The 19,433-nt window shown below is 45.9% G+C and overlaps 1 protein-coding gene across 2 annotated transcripts in view; it reads right to left on the minus strand.

Annotated features, from left to right (window-relative positions):
- TEX2 (testis expressed 2) overlaps positions 1 to 19,433 on the minus strand; it is a 110,098-nt gene that overhangs the window by 63,106 nt on the left and 27,559 nt on the right. For both annotated transcript variants that reach the window (XM_018065357.1, XM_018065356.1), the window contains exon 2: positions 2,821 to 4,477. In XM_018065357.1, coding sequence (XP_017920846.1) covers positions 2,821 to 4,452 — 1,632 coding nt within the window. In that variant the 5' untranslated portion in view covers positions 4,453 to 4,477. The remainder of the gene's footprint in view (positions 1 to 2,820; positions 4,478 to 19,433) is intronic.

Raw genomic sequence — 19,433 nt, forward strand, 5'->3', positions numbered from 1 at the left:
TTACAGGGCATGTAATTCAGGTAGACGCGGCACCACCCTTATGGAAAAAGCTTAGCCACCAAGCATAATGATCACTTTTGCTCCACTTCTTACATGAATGCTACACTTCAGTGTGTCACAGCCTCAAGACTGAGCACCAGCTTCTCTTAAAAAAGAAACACTCTCATAACATATTGCCATGTGAAAGGGGGAAAAAAAAGGTTGAACTGCGGAACACAGGCATACCTCATTTTACCGTGCTTTGCTTTAACTGAGCTTCACGGATGTTGTGTGTTTTACAAATTGATGGTTTGTGGCAGCCATGCGCTGTCAGCTGATGGCTGACATTTTTTCAGTAATAACTTTTTAAAAAAATATATATTTTATGGAAGTACAGTAGATTTACAAAGGTGGGGAGCAATGACGTATTTTTATTTATTTGGCTGCGCAGGGTCTTAGTCACATGGGATCTTCAATCTTCGTGGCACCATGAGGGATCTTCAGTTCCGGCACCGAGTATCTTTTTTGTTGTTGTGCCAACTCTTAGTTGCAGCATGAAGGATCTAGTTCCCTGACCAGGGATCAAACCTGGGCCTCCTGCACTGGGAACATGGGAGTCTTCTTTGCCACTGGACCACCAGGGAAGCCTCCTGAAGTATTTTTAAATTAAGGTGCATACACTGTTTCTTTAGACAGAATGCTATTGCACACTTTACAGACGACAGTATAGTGTAAATGGAACTTTTACATGCACTGGAAAACCGAAAATTCATCTGACTCCTTTATTGCAATATTTTGTTTTATTGTGGTGGTCTAGAACTGAACCCATATCTGTGAGATGTCTGTATATGACCCCATTGAATCAAAAGAGTTCGTGTGTGATATATGTACTCATATTTGCAGAAATGTAGAAAAAAACAAGGATATATACCAAATATATATATATACATGTGTATATATATATGTATAAAATATATATATGTACACATAATATATGTATATATTATATATTGTATTAACTATAATTCCCTCCCACTACTGTGATAAAGAATAATTTTTTCCTTAGGGTTTTCTTTGTATCTTTAAACATTGATCATGCATTTTTTTAAATAAGGGGAAAAGGTTATTAAATTAAAAAATACAGCAGAACAACCAGTATTTTGCGCTCTGAGAGTTCTTCCCCTTGTTTTGCGGGGTTTTTGTTTTGCAGTAAATAGAGACCATGGTGCTCTTTTTTGGAGCACCCATTTAAACAGAGAGGAGGAAAAACCTGTTAAGAGAGAAACCAAACAAGCTTTGAATTATCAAAAAATCAGAAAATAACAAGTGTCAGCAAGGACTACTGGTGAGAATGTAAAATGGTACAGCCACTGTAGAAAATAGTACGGCAGTTCCTCAAAAGATTAAAACTAGAATTACCATACAATCCAGCGATTTCACTTTTGGGTACATAAACCAAGGAATCGAAAGTAGGGTCTCAAACATCTCTTTGTACACCTACGTTCATAGCAGCATTGCTCACAAGAGCAAAAATGTAGAAACAACCCAAGTGCCCATCAACAGATGAAGAAATAAGCAAAATGTGGTTAGCATATACATACAATAGCAGCCTTAAAAAAGAATAAAATTTTGCAATATGCTACAACATGGAAGAACCTTGTGGACATTATTCTAAGTGAAACAAGCCAGTCGCAAAAAGACAAATACTGTGTGATTCCACTAATATGACATATTTAGAATATTAAAAAAAAAAAAAAACAACCAAGGAAGTAGAATGGTGGTTGCCAGGAGCTAGGCAATAGCCAGGAAAATAGGAGGTTTTACTGTTTAATGGGTTTAGAGTTTCCGTTTTAAAAGGTGAAAAGGATATGGAGGTGCATGGTGATGATGGTTGTACAACAGTGTGAATGAATATTAAACATAATACTGCTGACCTGTACACTTAAAAATGGTCAAGATGGTAGATTTTGTTAGGTGTATTTTACTGAAATTAAAAAATATATATACAAAAAAAAATGTATATGTGCTTAACTTATGACCTATATAAGCTACAGCTATGGTTTCAGTTGTGTATATTATGAAACATATAGAAGCACCAGAAACTTTTTAAATACGTGGAAATAAATACAAATGGAAGTTCTAATATTTTCTTTCCAATGAATTGCCTCAGGCACCCCTTGGGAGGTCCAAATCCTAAAATCTGACAGGCACAGAAAGGTAATGCCTCCTTCTCAAGCCCAGGCCCCACTGTGCACAGAGCAGCGTGCAGCAGCCCAATCCTGACATTAAAATCTGTCTTCTCTTCCTCCTTCCCTTCTCTTGCATTTCGGGAGTCTTTAACCCTGCTCCAGGTTCTCAAAAAAAATTTATTTATTTATTTATTTATTTATTTGGCTGTGCCAAGTCTTCACTGTAATATACAAGATGTAATTCCCCAACCAGGAATCGAACCCAAGCACCCTGCATTGGGAGCATAGTTTTAACCGCTGGACCACCAGGGAAGCGCTACCCTCAAGAATATTTAATCCTAACAGACTCAGCTACCATGAATCCTCAGGAGGCAGCAAATGCCTGGCAAATTCAGAGAGAGATCGAAATAGAAACGAATGGAAATGCTACTAGAAAAGCTCCAGAGCCATCGAGATCCTTGAGAAGCTACCTGGTGAACTGGCAAAGCGGGAGCTAGAATGAGGTTTACCAAACAAGTCTTTTGGGTGCCTGGAGATTCCAAAGTTTTAGAAACACTGCTTGAGCAAACACTTGCGGAGACAGTGAACTGAAAGGATACAGTCAGATCTACAATGAGGCTGGCTGCCAGCCAGCAGCTGCAGAGAGGCTTACCTTTAGGATCTCAGGTTCTTTGATATCCAGAGACCTTGGGTTCCAGTGTTGTAGATGTTTATGTAATCTGTGATGTTTATGAGCACTTGGTGGTGTAAAAAACCAAATCAGGCAGACTGCAGTCATGAATCCAAGGCCAATGCCCAGAAAGAGTCCGCTCACGTAATGCGGGAGAGGGAGGATGAGGTACGCATAGACGCACAGGACAAAGCAGCCCAGCGTCTTGACAGGTAATTCCAGCTGCTGCGCAGCTGAGTCCACCTCGTGGTCACTCTCCAGAGCTGGGCCATCGTCTGCCAGCCCCTCTGGCTTGAGAGGACCTTCTGGGAGCTTCTCAGCTTTACTCTCCCCCTCCGGTTCCAGGTCAAAATCCTCGGTGTACAGTTCGCAAAACTCTTCGTCTTCTTTGCTCGCTAAGGCAGACAGAGAGCATTTCTCAAGAACCAGGGAGCCGGTCTTCGGGCCTCCCTCCTTCAGCCCACTCCCCTGGGAGCTCCTCAGTTCAGCCTCTCTCGCAGGCTCCTCGGAGGACTGTGGGTGGTCGCCCCTGGGGACGCCGGGGTCGCTCCCCACGCCCTCCCCCTCAGAGTCACACTCCTCCTCCTTGATGCTGTAGTTGTTATTACTTTCCAAGTGACCGTTCAGGCTGGACAGATTGGAGAGCTCGGAAGCACTTGAAGATAAGGCTTTGGGCCTGTGGCTGCCACTTTCTTCCCCTATAATTTTACTGAAAAGCTGAAAAGGGTCATAGATGACTTCCGAGAGGCGTCGCTTAGTGTCTTCGATCTTGGCCTCCATTTCGGGCACTTTAAAAAAGGAGCGCGTGTCGGAAGGCGACGTCAGAGGGGAAGAGGGTGCAGTTTTGGAATCCCCACCTGTGTTCCGCGGCTGCGTGAACTGCTTGAACAGGTGTAAATTCAGCTTGGAGTCGGGGGGCCTGTAGGACACGGCGTCGGACTCCTGCCGGGACGTGTCGGTGGACAGAGACTTGACTAACGTCTTCATCAAGTGCCTGTGCCGGGGCGGGTGGGGGGACTCTTTTGGCTCCACCTCGGTAGACAGGGACTTCACGAGGCTCAGGAAGGGTTTGGCGCTGGAAAGCGTGGAGGACGAGGCGCTGGATGAGAGGATGGGCGACCGGGAAGGCGAGGACAGCGGGGAGGAAGAACTGGTTTTCTGCTCGGACAGGGAGGACACGCTGGGAGAGCTAGCTAAGGGCCCCGCCGAGGACGAGCCCGGGGACAGAGCCAGTGGCACTGTACCGAATACTTGCGCGGCCGGAGCAGGGGGCTCCAGCAGCTTTACGGTGTTCTCGGAGACGGGCACCACGGCGGGGGACACCGACAGGCCATCCGCCAGGATGAGCTGGGCGCCGGCGGGGTCATGGCCACCCCCGGGTTCCAGGTAGAGGTCCTCCTTGGCTTCGAGCCCCGTTACAACGCCCTGGTCGTCCAGCCCCTCCTCCAGGAGCTCCCGGAACTCCTCCTCCTCTTCCTCCTCCTCCTCCCCAGACACCGAGAAGTGGATGGCGATAGTGTCTCGGGACACGGACCTCTGCACGTGCACTCTGGGGGCTGATGGTTTTGGCATGTCAAGGGTTTTCTCGGCATGGCGACCATTCAGACTTGTCATTGCCGGCTTCACAAGGGCTCAGGCTCTGTGAAAACAGCGAGAAAAACCAGAAGTCAGAAAGTGTTTTCTCCATGGGAGACGCTGTCCTGTGTGGACCAGAGCGCAGCTACGGCTCACTTCTAAATGGTGATTATGCTTTTACCTGGCAGATGGCCACCCTTTCTCACTTGAGCAGGTTTAATGGTTTAATTTTCATCAGATAAATTCCAGCGAGGCATTCTCTTTTATAAGCAAACTACCCACCCGTGTTATAAATGCCATACAACCTGTCTTCCTTCACAACATCTAAGTAATTGTTTCCTCCCTGTTAACTGGCCCATTTCTATCAGTAATTCTATACTGCAAGGCTTGAAAGACCTGCGTGACAGTTGTTACCAGCATTAGTTCAGAACTCCCACAGGATAAAATGCAGCATCCTGGTGATTTTGAGGATCTCGGAACAAAAACTTCACCAGTGGCTTTCCGGCTATAAAAAGCGAATCCTGGAGGGTTATGGCTTTCACTGCAATTTTCACAGCAATCCTAACAATTATTTGGCTTGCGTCTCCCACCAATGCTCATATAGGCTGCCACTGCAAATAAGTAGCAGAGTAACCAAGGGTGGCAAGGGACATCTGAAAACTCACTGCTGTGACCGGCTGGCTTATTTCCCAAATGGTAGGTATCCTAAGGCCAGAGTATTTAGGCAGCCATGAAGACATGACCATTTCTAAGACTTCAAGATAAAGCAAAGTTATATTTTCAGCTGAATCCAAGGGCAGGAAAATGAAGTCTCAATGCTGAAACCTACCACCAACTGAGAACTCTGCTAAGAGCTGGGGTGAGAGACACGGAGGCGACGTTGCTTAGTCGCTATAGAGATAAGAGACACCCAAAAAGCTGGGCAGCAAAGCAAAAGAAGCCAAGCCTACCTGTGACACCCAGTGCATGGCACCACCCCCCACTCCCCATTCACTTGAGGCCCACTTATAGGAAACCAGGCATCATGACAGGTCCTACCAGAAGGAAATGAACGCCACCATCTGGAAAGCATGACTATCAGAGTAGCTGCGATGCACCTGAGGAGTGACCTCAGGCCTTCTGAGGAGGGTGAGCAGCATGGGAGGCAGGACACCTGCCTGCTCCTTTAAACTGGCGGCAGGCCGTGGCAGGACAGGCCTGATTAGAAAGAAGGGACGAAGGCATGGAGATGAGCGTGGGCATGGTGTGTCCTCACACAGGGGTCTATTCTCCACGTCCAGGGCGGAGGGTGGGTGTTGGGGGTGAGGGCCGGCATGAGCGCGGCATCACGGAAGAGAGGAAAGGGCAGCCTAGCGGCCAGGAAACAAGGCTTCTGACACCTGATCCTTCTCCAGCTGACTTGGTGGGACCTTGAACAAGCCAAGACCTCTCTGGGTCTCGGAATCTTCATCTGTCAAATGAGCGACCAATGACTTTGAGACTTTCCAAATCTCAAACTCTTATGTTTATGTTTACAGGTGATAGTACACAACCCAATCTGATACTTACCCTGGTAATCTGCCATAGAATCAACATTATGCTGCCTGCTCCTTTAATCTGAAGCACTCCTATATTTAAGTCTTCTACCAAACACTCAGGTTCAAAATGCTAGTAACTAAGACTATAAAACAAGAGGAAAAGTAAACCTGTGTTTGTTTGGAGGTAATGGGGGAGAAAAATCAGGCTGGGGAGGAGAGGGAGGGCAGGAAAAACTATTTCCTAGAAACGGGAAATAATCCAGTGATGACAAGAACTACAGTTCAAGAGCCCAGTCACAACAAAGATACATGTCAAACTACTGATTGAGAAATTACTTTCATAAAAACTTTTTCAACAGAGTTTTGTCCAAGCTCCTTCATGATCCTCAGGCTCTCCTGTCTCCACTGGAGCCAAGAAAAAATAATGATTTCTATTGATCAGACAAAACAGTCAAATCCAGGAGCTGGCAGTAAGCTAGAAAGACACAGCCTCAGGTCCAGGACAATCCTTCCCTGTTATCTCAAAGCCAACATGTTTGTTGGTTTAGGAAGAAGAAAAATACCAAGTACAAAACACATTTTTCATTTTAACGGTCACCTACTTTTATAGGGGCTTCCCTGATAGCTCAGTTGGTAAAGAATCCGCCAGCAGTGCAGGAGACCCCAGTCCGATTCCTAGGTCGGGAAGATCCGCTGGAGAAGGGATAGGCTACCCACTCCAGTATCCTTGGGCTTCCTTTGTGGCTCAGCTGGTCAAGAATCCGCCCACAATGCGGGAGACCTGGGTTTGACACCTGGGTTGGGAAGATCCCCTGGAGAAGGGAAAGGCTACCCACTCCAGTATTCTGGCCTGGAGAACTCCATGGACTTGCAGTCCATGGCGTGGCAAAGACATGACTGAGCCACTTTCACTTTTACAAGGGTAATTTTAAAATAAGATTATAGAGGTAATTTAAAAAGAAAGTTTGGTTTTTGATAATTCTCAGTAAGCTGAAAAATAAGCTATTTCAATAGCTTTAATAACATAAAGGATGATCTGAAAGGCTCTGCTACTCTAAGGCTGGTAGTGAAAGTGACAGTGGGCACAGGTGCAAATAGAGAGCATGACTGGGGGCTGAGCAGGGTAAGGGAGTCATCTGGGGAGCAAGAGTGGAGAGGCTCTTCTGGAGCTGAGGTAGGATGGTTTGGGCCACCCTACAGGCCCAGTGAGGCCCAGTCCAGAAGGGCCAACAATAGTGCTTCCAGAAGCTTGTGGTCTCAGCAACCAGACAGGGCCATTAGGGGCCCATCTGCCCAACCCTCCAACACACAGTCAGGCCTCCTGACTTGACAGGAACCTCAGCTGATCTCTGACTAGACTGTCTTAAAAACTTGTTGGGCTGCACCCTGCAGGCCTACAATGCTGTACTTGCTCAGCTTTAAGACCGAAGAAGAAACAGCCCAGACTCAGTGACGGAAACATCAATGGTTTACTGGATGGGGGAGTTTACATGTCTGAAGCAAGGTTCTGGAGCAATATCCACCATGTGCAGTGGGTGGTGAGCAAGACATGGCAGCAGTCTTTGCTGCCAAAGGGAAGGGGAGATTGCTAGTTATAGGCGGAACTGACATCAGGTTTGCTCATTGGTAACCAGGGGAACTAGCAGCGGGGCATGCCCCTTACGGCCCATTTTGATAAGAATAGTCACTAGCTGGGGCCTGGGCAAATATGCAGGTGGGTCAGTCCTGAGGGTAGGCGTATGTGAAGCAGGCACTGGTAGAGCAGGGGATGTACGGAGAGCAAGAGAACAGCCATCCTGAGTGGCCTGTGTCAGCCAAATGGGCCTGAGCACCTCCTCAACGGCTAGGTGCTAGTGTGGCTCACCACTGCTAACGTCTTTCTCTAAGGCTCAAGCAGTGGCTTCAGAGGTTTGGAATAAACTCTCCCAAATTAGGTTTTACTAAAACAAGCCACATGAGGCTAAAGCAGCACTACAACTTTTTAAAAATAAGAAAATCTTACAGCCCTTTTTGCTCATCTGCAAATGAGGGGGCTAGGTCAGATAAACAAAGATTGCTTCAAGGACCCAAACTGCTGGATAACTCTGTGTCCTGGAACCAGAGGCCATGGATTGGGTTCTACACAAAACTGATCACCACGTGGCTGCTCCCTCTTCCTCCTAGGGAGTCCTCCAAGCCCCGCCCCCACCCCTCCATCCTTCATCGGTGAGCAGCTGGAGCCAGTAAAACTGACCTTCCTACAGCCAAGGTCAAGGGAAAAACCACCTGACTGCTGTCCGGAACTTTACGTGACTGCGCCAAGGACACAGCACTGAACGAGGAGTGGGTGGGGAGCCGGTCAGACTTGGGCTTTTGACACTCATGTCCTGATTTGCCACCACAGCGATCTGCCTCCTCAAGCATGTCATGCACGCCTGTTATTCCTGCTTGTCCTGGCCTTGGTATGGCCCTCCATGTACCAGCATGAACTGTGCTCTCAGGAGCTGAGAGCATGGTTCTCAACAGCTAGCATGTGACCAGCAGGATTGGGAAACAAGAATTCATTATCCATCTGATAATCTAGCATTGTAAAAAAGTAGCCTCCTGCCCTCTACTATCTCAACTCAATTATAACCGGACTCAAAATAAATAAATGAGGACAACCTTTTCTCAAGCTCTCAGGAACTGACATGTCAATAAAGGTCATTTCTCTCTCACCAGGTCTCCTTTTTCCAAAGCCACCAGCACAAGACCTTGGGTTTTAACACTGATTTTGAGTCTTGTGAGGGGAGGGCCTAAAGCTTCCACTGTCAATTAGGATGATTTCTTGCCAGAGGTATGTTTAAACAAAAGTCTGATTTGGTCATGAGCAAAGTATGCTAAATATGAACCCCATCCAGCCCCAGAATGGATGGGGGTGGAAGAGTGAGGTGATGTTGATCAACACCAGAGGCCAGAGGTCTGGTGTCTGGGAAAACAGGTTCTATTTTTCAGGTCCACCATTCTGCTGAAAACAACTAACAGTGAAATCAATATTTTTTTTAAAAAAACTGAAAAGCACTGAAGCTTCAACAACTGAGTAAAGGAATCACGAGGCCAGAAGGAAGAAAGAACCTCAGAGAGATGAGGCCTACAGAAGCTGCTCTTGCCCTCAAAACAATGGATGATTCTGCCAAATTGGAACCTTCATTTTATTCATCTTCTGAGCAGAAATCGTAGTCCGGGGCTGGCTGAGGTGGAGCCCTAACTGGAGAGTGTTCCCCAATGAGCTGGGACGTCAAAGGGCTACATCTCCCTGGGAGTAGGTGAACCAGAGGCAAATGGCCCTCACTTAGATCTGAGAGCTCCGAGGCCATTAAGCTAAGTGAAGGAAACCAATCACAGAAGGATGAATACTGTGTGATTCCATTCTGTGAGCTATCTGAAGTACTCAGATTCAAATACACAGAAAGTAGGATGGCAGTTACCCGGGGTGGGGGAGCAGGAAGCAGGGAGTTGTTTTGTAATGGATAAAGAGCTTTGTATGATGAAAGAAGTCTATAGATCGGCTGCATAACAATGCGAATGTACTTTCCCTACTGAGTTGTACACTTAAAAAGAGGATGGTAAATTTTAAGTTATTCCTATTTTACCGTAAGACTCGAGTCCCTCAGACTACAAGGAGATCAAACCAGTCAATCCTAAAGGAAATCAACCCTGAATATTCGTTGGAAGGACTGACGCTCAAGTTGAAGCTCCAATATTTTGGCCACCTGATGCAAAGAGCTGACTAATCAGAAAAGACCCTGATGCTGGGAAAGGTTGAAGGCAGGAAGAGAAGGGGATGACAGAAGACGAGATGGTTGGATGGCATCACTGACTCAATGGACATGAGTTTGAGCAAACTCCAGGAGATGGTGAAGAACAGGGAAGCCTGGCATGCTGCAGTCCATGGGGTCAGAGTCAGACTCCACTGAGCAACTGAACAGCAATAATTAAAAAATAACTTTAATTTCACTAGTCACAACTTTAGAGTGAAATAATATAATACTCTGAACCACTTATGCTGACTAAAAAATTCAAAAAGCTCACATTGTTCTTTAGTGTTTATACCGCCATGTGGTTATCTTCTAAGATAATAAATGCAGATGCATTCATTTACGCTCTCATACTTGCAGCGGGTGGGGAAGTTATTTAGAGCCAAATGCTCTCTGAACCTTAGTCAGGTCTGTTTCAAGGAAGCAGAGTATCTTGAACCATTCTGGGGATGGGTCTTGATTAAAGTCTTCACTGTAAGTCTCCAGTAAAGTTATTATGCCTTGTAAATATGTTCATAGCTCTAAGACTGAGAAAGCCTCTGATGAGGGTTTCTCGCCCCAGCACTGATGCAGGATCATAGTCTATTCAGTCTAAAAATAAGGAACAAATCAGTGGCTCCCATCTAACCTGAATTCAGAAAAAACAAAGGCCTCTACAAGCTGGTAGCCAACTGCCCTCCAAACATGCCCTCCCATGGATTTCACGAGCTCCATGATATCAACCTCAGTGAAGTCAGTTAGAATAGCAAACATCCATGAAATTTGTATTATTTCTAGTCACTCAAAAAGTTTATCATCATTAATTAGTCCAGGAAAGCCAATCAACAATAAATCAGATTGTACAATGAAAAATGAAGAACTCTTTCAAGGCTCACTGTTGGCATTTATTAACTTGGATATAACAACCTCTCTGAATCTGATAGGTTTGTTTTCTGTGAGTTTTCTGGACTAGTTTGCTATTAATAACTGCCCTTCCTGCCTCTAGCTGTATTTGAAACAATTCAATCTCAGGATCTTACAGAGCCATGAAAAGAGAAGAGTTCCTTCCAGGCCACCCACTCATCAGCAACTCATCTCCTCGGTCCTCTCACATTATAACAGCCAAACAGTAGTGTAGCCATTATTATTATCCACATCATTATTATTAATTTCTCAGTCATATGCTAGGTTAGAGGAAGTGCTGGAGGAAGGAAAAGGAGGAGGGAAATGAGCAACTGTGACTGAAAATTAAACGTGTCTCCAGATGTCGAGAGCACAGTTACACAGCATCTTGAGAGGCAAGCCTGGTTTGGGACATGCCTCGTTTCTCAGGAGCATCCCTAATCCTTCAAGATCATTGTGAAAATTTTGTAAAATTTGGCCCATTAAGACATTTGCTGTCTCTGGATGAGCTTGCACTTGGACATATGATGTATGGGCACCATCTGCTAGCATGGGTTGTGTCAGTCCACAGTCTTAATTCCAAAGCATCTCTTGGCAGAGGAAGAGAGTCAAGCTGCATTGTACTGCAGAGGATGTCCTAACATCTCTTATCTGTGCAAGCTTTTAATAGGATTTGGTTTTATGAAAAGTAGAGAAGGGCCTCCGGACTCATTTTTTCCCACCTTGATGCTGCAGAGGAAGTGGTGAATCTGGTCAAGAACAACAAGTATAGGCAGGTCTGATTTAGCCTAAAAATCTCAAGTACATCTTAACAGTCATCCCTTGATTCATTTGAATTCAATGAAGCAGCTGAGAACTGCCAGCAGCCAGCAGATTCTAATCTGTTAATACTCCACCTTACAAACAAAAATCAATATTGACATTGTAGATAATGAACTAGTGCTAGCCTTAGCTTCATTTAAAGAGAGAGAAGAAAGAGAAAAGATGGTACTCTACTATCAGCACAGGCATTCTCGCAAGGCACTTAGACCTTGACTGTGAGAAACCCAGAACTCCTATGCCACCAGTTATTAGGTTCCCAGACTGACTCAAAGTCTCTTCCAACCTAGTAGAACAAGACAGCCCAAGGTTGATACGATTAACACACGACAGCTTCACCCTCTGCACTCACTGCACAGACTTTTACACCTACTATGAGGAAGGCCCACCTGGGAAGAGGGGCCACATCCCTGAAGAAAAAAGGGGTTCAGAAGCATCAATGTGATGAGAATTTTGCTTTATAGATTGCTGGATGGTTCTGGTAATGAAATCCAAATGCAGCAACTCTTTCAAAACCAGGTCACACCTTTGGCACAACTACATGAGGCCTTCGGAGGTTTATAAAAGATAATCCCGATGCCATCCATGGGGGGCGGGGGCGGGGAGATCGCAAGGAGACAACAGATGTCATATGATTATATCTATATGAAAGTTCAAAACAAAACCACCCTGAAGTAATGAAAACTCAGGATAGATATGCCCAGATCAGATGGTGCTAAATAGAATAAAGAGGGAATTTTTTTTCAGCAGAAAAACCATGTTATGTGACTTAGGAGGAAGTGATGTGAACAAAATAATCTGCCGGATGTGGAACAGCAGCATATGGAAAGGCACTGAGATGAAAACAAGTCAATCAAGATAGAACGAGACAGTTGCTAAACGACTGGGTCGGCTGCAGATGAAGGGCTGTTCTAGAGGCACGGCAGGAAGATTAATATTTGATTTCAGAGGCAGGGAATCAATTGCTCAACGCCTCTGAAGCCTAAGTGCTTGGATTTATATTTAAATCTTAGGAAACAGATCCACTGTAGGTTCTTGGGAAGTCTGCAACCTGGATGTAAATAGTTTTGTTCAGGTGAGTGCGTGGAACCTGGAAGACTGTGGTGCTGAAAATCCAGGAGGATGAGCAGAGGGTAGTGACTGTGGTCACAAAAGAGCACATTTTTCAAGAGGTCATCGGGTCAAAGGTTATTAAGGGGGTGAATCTGACAAAGAGTAAATGGAGTTCCTTATTCCGTTTTCATCTGTGCAACCAGGAGATCCAACCAGTCCATCCTAAAGGAGATCAGTCCCGGGTGTTCACTGGAAGGACTGACGTTGAAGCCGAAACTCCAATACTTTGGCCACCTGATGCGAAGAGCTGACTGACCTGAAAAGACCCTGATGCTGGGAGGGATTGGGGGCAGGAGGAGAAGGGGACGACAGAGGATGAGATGGCTGGATGGCATCACCGACTCAACGGACATGGGTTTGGGTGGACTCCGGGAGTTGGTGATGGACAGGGAGGCCTGGCGTGCTGTGATTCATGGGGTCGCAAAGAGTCAGACACAACTGAGCGACTGAACTGAACTGAACTGATTTATTTATGGCCACACTGTATGGCTTGTGGGATCTTAGTTCCCTGACCAGGGACTGAACTCAGGCCCTCGGCAGTGAAAGTTCAAGAGTTCTAACCCCTGGACTGCCAGGGAACTCTCACAACCATTTAAAGTCTGAGATTATTTCCAAATGAAAAACAACAACAAAAGCAGTTTCCTAACTACTGTTTGGCTTTCGGTCTGTTGTCATATATTGCTTCTTCCCTCTGTCCATGGGCCCTTCCTATAAGAGTTATCAAGCTCAGTTACAGGAGGGAGCCCAAGTTTTAATACTCTTTGAATTTTTAAAACTTTATTTTGAAATAATTATAGACTCTCAGGAAGCTGCATAAGAGAAGTCCTGTATACATTTCACCAATCATTCCTTATATTTTAAAATCAAACTTTTTTTAAAGTGATTTTTTGATCATGCCGTGAGGCATGCAGGATCTTGGGTTCCTCACTAGGGACCAAACCTCCACCCCCTGCAGCGGAAGCACAGAGTCTTAACCACTGGACCACCAGGTCAAACCTGAAAGGCAAATTTCAAAGGGTCAGGAAGTCAAGTTTTAACCACAGACCACGAGTTCATCCCTGTAAGAAAACCGTACTCCAATGGGCAGAGTGAAACTTCTGCTTTTAAGGACTTTCTAATAGTCTTGCTTAAGGTCTTCAATGGTCAACTTTAGGAAGACATCATCAATAGATACTTCCCAAGTACAGGAACAGCCAATTCACCCGAAAGTTCAAAAGGCCAACAAAGAATCAAGAAACAAATCAATGAAACAATTTTGGTCACCAAATTTCATCATTAAAATATAACATGGGATGATGTCAAGGGCATGTTGAGACAAACCCTCTATTATATTGGCACATAATCAGCAAAAAGTTCTCTGAAACCAATTCTGCAGTAACTATTAAGTACCTCAATAATGTTCACACCTACACACACCAGGCAAAAAAAGGACTGGAGGGGGATTAATGCTAGTTTTCTCCATGTAACAGGCTTATCAGTAATTTTTATTTTCTACTTTTTAGGTATTTCCAAATCCTATTAATTAGGTAATTCCAAATACTTTCATAATCTCGGGGGGGGGGATTACATGTATTAAGTGTATGTAAATTTTTATAATAAAACATTAATTTCAGAATATCTAATTGTATTAATACTAGCCACTCATCCCCTACACCTTACCCATGAGAAAACTAAGACACAGAAAGACTCATTTTTATAAAATGAGTCACATCGTATGTATGTATGTAATCTGTTTTTATACTTAAGAAGTAACCTAGCATCTGGAAAGCAATCTAGAATCTGGGAATCTGCAAGACCTTTGTGTTCAGTTCTACTAACTTGGTAGGAATCTGACCCTCAAGCAAATTTATTTACTCTAACCAAGCCTCCATTTCTCCATTTGCAAAATGGGAATGACAAAAGACAATTCAGAAGATTAAACAGAACAAGTTATATAAAGTACTGAACATGGTTCCTGGTACAGAGCAAGCATTTCTAAAATGTTAACTGTTTGTATGTAAGTATTTCCTCAAGGCAATAGATTCTTTCACACACAACTTAAGTTTTATGAAATGAATATAACGGAACCATTTCAACACGGGCTACAATTTTTTTTGCTATTACATACATGCTGTAATACATTATGATGCTATACTTACCTCTGACAGCTTCTCCAATTATTTCCTTGTGTGTGTGTTTGCTCAGACATGCCCAACTCTTTGTTACACTATGGACTGTAGCCTGCCAGGCTTCTCTGCTCATGGAATTTTCCAGGCAAAAATACTGCAGCGGGTTGCCATTTCCTTCTCCAGGGGATCTTCCTTACCCAGGGATCAAACCTGCATCTCCTGTGTTGGCAGATGGGTTCTCTACCTGGGGAATCCCAGGGACGGGGGAGCCTGGTGGGCTGCCGTCTATGGGGTCACACAGAATCGTACACGACTGAAGCAACTTAGCAGCAGCCCTGTGATACGAGCCGGCCCTGAAGTCCACCCCGCAGTGTGAGATTTTGACAACTGCTCAGTTGGTAGTGGAATCAGTCACTGAAAACGCAGACCAAGGGAAGCCATGAGGCAGTAAGGCTAGGAGCCCTGAGGAGGACCAAAACCTTCAAATGACAGTGACAGGGCTCGCGCCCTTCACCTCCTAGGACCTTGGGTTCTTTCGCTGTGAACCAGGGGCAAGGGGAGAGAGTATCCTCCATTGTGTTTAAGGAATTTTCCAGAAAGCTCTAAATTTTATCAGTCTATGAGTCTATAATTCAATTTCCATGGAAAAGAACCTCCTTAGAGTCCTACTTTTTCATTTGGCACCAGAGAAATTCTTGGCCAGTGCTCAAGCTAAGTACACTTGGACTAATGTGCCCAAGGCAATTAAGTCCAAATACTTTTCTAATAATATTGCAACAGTTCATCTCACATTAACAAACACTTCTAGACCTTCCGGACTTGTCTTGCTTAGCCCAGCTGTAGAAACATCCCTTATCTCTGGTTACAGGTGGAGAGTGGGCTGAGTCCGCTAAGAATGTGATGCAGATTAGCAGCACTTGGGTGTGCTGTGGCAACAGAGGCCATGTGTCAGTCTGGCTTCCTCAGGCATCCCTTATCCGTCCCACCCTCCACCCCCGCATCCCCAATGCCACACTGCACAAAAGGGCTGCCTCTGCGCCAGCTGTGCTAAGGACAACTTCCATCAGGCTCTCTACCCCACCACTTCCTGTTCTTACTTGGCACAGACATCCCTTCCAGCGCAACCTCTTGGCTCCTCCCTCCTGTGGATTCATCCCACACCAGCTCCACGTTCCCACTGTCCTCATTTCTACAGTGCCCTGCAGAGACCCCCAGGGACACAACTCCCTGCTTCTCTTACAAAACACCATCCGCCTTCTATTCTGCCTGGCTTTTTTTCTCAATGGAGAGGAGACCAAAGTAAGAGAAGGGCTGGCCTCGTTTTCAAGGCCAAACTACCATCTGTACTTTCAGAACAAACCACCATCTGCACCACCCTCTTTAAATCATCAGCACTGCTCTCTCTGCCTGTGAGACATCCACACCAGGGCCAGAGGTGCTCCTGCTGCCAGAGATCTCAACCCCAGCCAGGGAGGGTATGGAGCTGGGAGGGTTGGGGGCAGTGCGGACATGGCTGCTGCAGACCCCAGCCAGGAGGTGGCTGTGGCATGCAGACCTGCCCTGTGTCCTTGCTGTTTCCAGGAAATTCCTGAATGAGCGCACTGATTTCCTAGTCAGACCCCCCACTGCTATCGTTCCAGGCCTTGTCTCCCATCCAGGCCTCCAATTTTGTCTCCCTCCTTTCTCTGTCTGGGCACATGGCCTTGCCCCCAACTCACCAGGAAGGCAGTATGAGTTGCTATCTTGTCTCCCATATCCACCTATCCACACCAATCACTATTCCCATTCCCTCGAGAGAGATTCTTCTTCTACCCATTCTTATCTCTTCTCCACCCACACACAGACTCTATCTGGGACCAAAGAGGTCTAATTCTAAACCCAAGGGACCCATCTCATTCCTGCCTACCCCACCCTCGCCCACTAAGTCCCTCCCATCCATCAAGGAACCACTGCTCTTCCAACCGAGGCCCCAGTCAAGAGTCTTCTCTTCTTTACCCTCCAAATCTCTTCTCTTCAGTTCTCCAAGCCCTGAAGAGTCCCACCTCACACCTCAGCATTTCTTTCTGACTTCACCCCCTGCCGCAGTCTCCAGCCTATATGGCATTCAGCTACCAGACTAGTCTTCTTTAAAATACCTCTCTCATCATGTCACCATTTTGCTCAAAATTCTATCACGTTTCTGTGTCTCATCTAATCTCCTTGGCTTTCAGGACCCAATATGCCCCAGCCCCTCTGCTGCTGCTACTGCTGCTAAGTCACTTCAGTTGTGTCCGACTCTGTGTGACCCCACAGACGGCAGCCCACCAGGCTCCACCGTCCCTGGGATTCTCCAGGCAAGAACACTGGAGTGGATTGCCATTTCCTTCTCCAATGCATGAAAGTGAAAAGTGAAAGTGAAGTCGCTCAGTTGTGTCCGACCCTCAGTGACCCCATGGACTGCAGCCCACCAGGCTTCTCCATCCATGGGATTTTCCAGGCAGGAGTACTGGAGTGGGGTGCCATTGCCTTCTCCGGCCCTCTGTCTACTCAACCTTATTTCCAGTTACTGTAAAGTGTTCCCAGTACTCTGGTTGGGTGTAGGAGGCACTGGCTCACATGCAAACCATCCTCCTTCCACCTCCACTTCTGAAGCACCCCTTACTGGACACACCTTCCCCTCTCCCCTCTGACTTGTCAAATCCTAGCATAGTCCATGAAAGCAGTGACGCCTGAACTGAACCCCTACTTCCTTCTGGACAGCTCTAGTCCCTCAGGTGACCTCCTACAACATTTACACCACCAAAATAACCAAAGAAAGTGAATCCTCAACCAAAAGGAGACCGAGTTCCAAAAGTTCATCAGTAAATCAAATGTCTAAAATTCCAAATCCATTTATCCTGAAGGAAAAAAAAAGGGAAACAGGTTCATAGGCCCACAAAACTTATGCAGTCCACAATACAACCTCTACGGTACAAGTTTTCCAAACTGTGCAGAACCACTGTTTATAATTCACTTAAAAGGCTGAAGGCAAAAGGAGAAGGGGAGTGGCAGAGAATGAGATGTTAGATAGCATCACCGACTCAATGGACATGAGTTTGAGCAAGCTCTGGGAGGTGGTGGAGGACAGAGGAGCCTGGTGTGCTGCAGTTCACGAGGTCACAAAGAGTCAGATATGACTTAGCAACTGAACAAAAGAAAAACACATTCTGAGCTCAGATAATGTCAGGACCCTAGAATGAGGGCCATGCTCCAGAAAACGGCAATTTTAGAGACTAGGAAGCCAAAGGCCCAGGGGGTAAATCCAGACACTTTTCACCTCTCTGCCCCAAGAAGTCTTCTAGAGTCTGAACTCCAGTTTCCAATCCCGCCCAAGGACATGAGTGCTTTAATTCATGTGTGAAGTTTTCTCATTCAACAGAAACAAGCTCCTGGGAAAGTACAGAGGAACTGGGTCTGCGGGCCCCAGACACACAGGAGTCCAGGTGACAGAGGAACGCCTCCTCCCGGGACCGCTGCGGGCAGGAGGGACCGCTGCAGGCAGGAGGGACCGCTGCGGGCAGGAGGGACCGCTGCGGGCAGGAGGGACCGCTGCGGGCAGGAGGGACCGCTGCAAGGACTCCCAAGCACTGCCACAGGAAACGGCAGCGGGGAGAAGGTGGGAAACTTGTTATGGTGTCTGGAGACTGGAGCAGGGCACACAGATAATGTCTAATTTTAGCATGTGTAGGAATCTGGTGGCCGCTCTCTGGGGGACTAGGTTTTAAGGTCAGGGGGAAAAAAGCTATTTATAGCCAAAATCACCCCGAAAGCAAATGCTCAACATGGATGGGAGCATCTCCGGGGCTCCTGCTTCCGGCAGCGTTCACTTCGTATTGTTTTAATATCAAGCCTCTGTGACTCGAGTACACATTAACAGAAGTATTTGTTGTGAGGATTAAGGTGGAAGGTGGTTAGTTTTCTGAAGTGAGCTGAGAACTGGATGAGCCCCGTGGAGCACAGGAAAACCTAGTTGAGAGCTCTGGCACTGAAGAGACCCAGCTTCGGATCTCTGGCCCACTGCTTCCTGCCGGCATGTGACTGTGGACAAGTCACTGCAAAAAGCCTCTTTTTTCTCATATGTAAATAAAATGGTGATAATAGTGCCTGCCTCACAGGAGCTGCTGGGAAAATTAAGAAATAACATTCAAGGGACTTCCCTGGTGATTCAGTGGTTAAGACTCTGTGCTTCCAATGCACAGAGTAGGTTCGATTTCAGGTCAGGGAACTAAGATCCCTTATGAGGTGCCACTAAAAAATTAAAAAAACAAACATACACAAAAAGAAAAGAACATTCAGCATATGTAAGTTATTATTCTCAGCATCCCAGCAAGCATGAGCACATCTTTTTCACCCACACAGACTTGGCCGGAGTTGACCCCACCAGCCATGGTACCAAAGATCAAACAGACAGACTTCTCAATCACTTGAGCTAGACTGTCTGGTCTGACCTCAGCTTTATTTCAGGCAGCTGTGACCACTAAGAATGACAAACATAGGAGCAAAGCAGAAAACTGGGAAGGTCTATACATCATAATGCAAAATGAAAAATCAGAATTTGGTATGATGTGTATACATCAAACACATCTAGGCAAAAAGTACATACAACCAACAGGATCCCGGGAGGCTACGGAGACTAAGTATTAATAGTCAGTGCTTCACTGTAAATTATCTTCGCTTTTAGTGCAAAGCTGGTTAAAAGGGTCATTTTTAAAATGAGGGCACTAAATGAGACCTGCTGTTTTATAAACCTTTTTTTCTGTCTCTTCCCCAGGCTGGCCACAAGATTC

Source organism: Capra hircus, chromosome 19 (genome assembly GCF_001704415.2).
Source record: "Capra hircus breed San Clemente chromosome 19, ASM170441v1, whole genome shotgun sequence".
In the NCBI taxonomy this organism is placed as follows: domain Eukaryota; kingdom Metazoa; phylum Chordata; class Mammalia; order Artiodactyla; family Bovidae; genus Capra; species Capra hircus.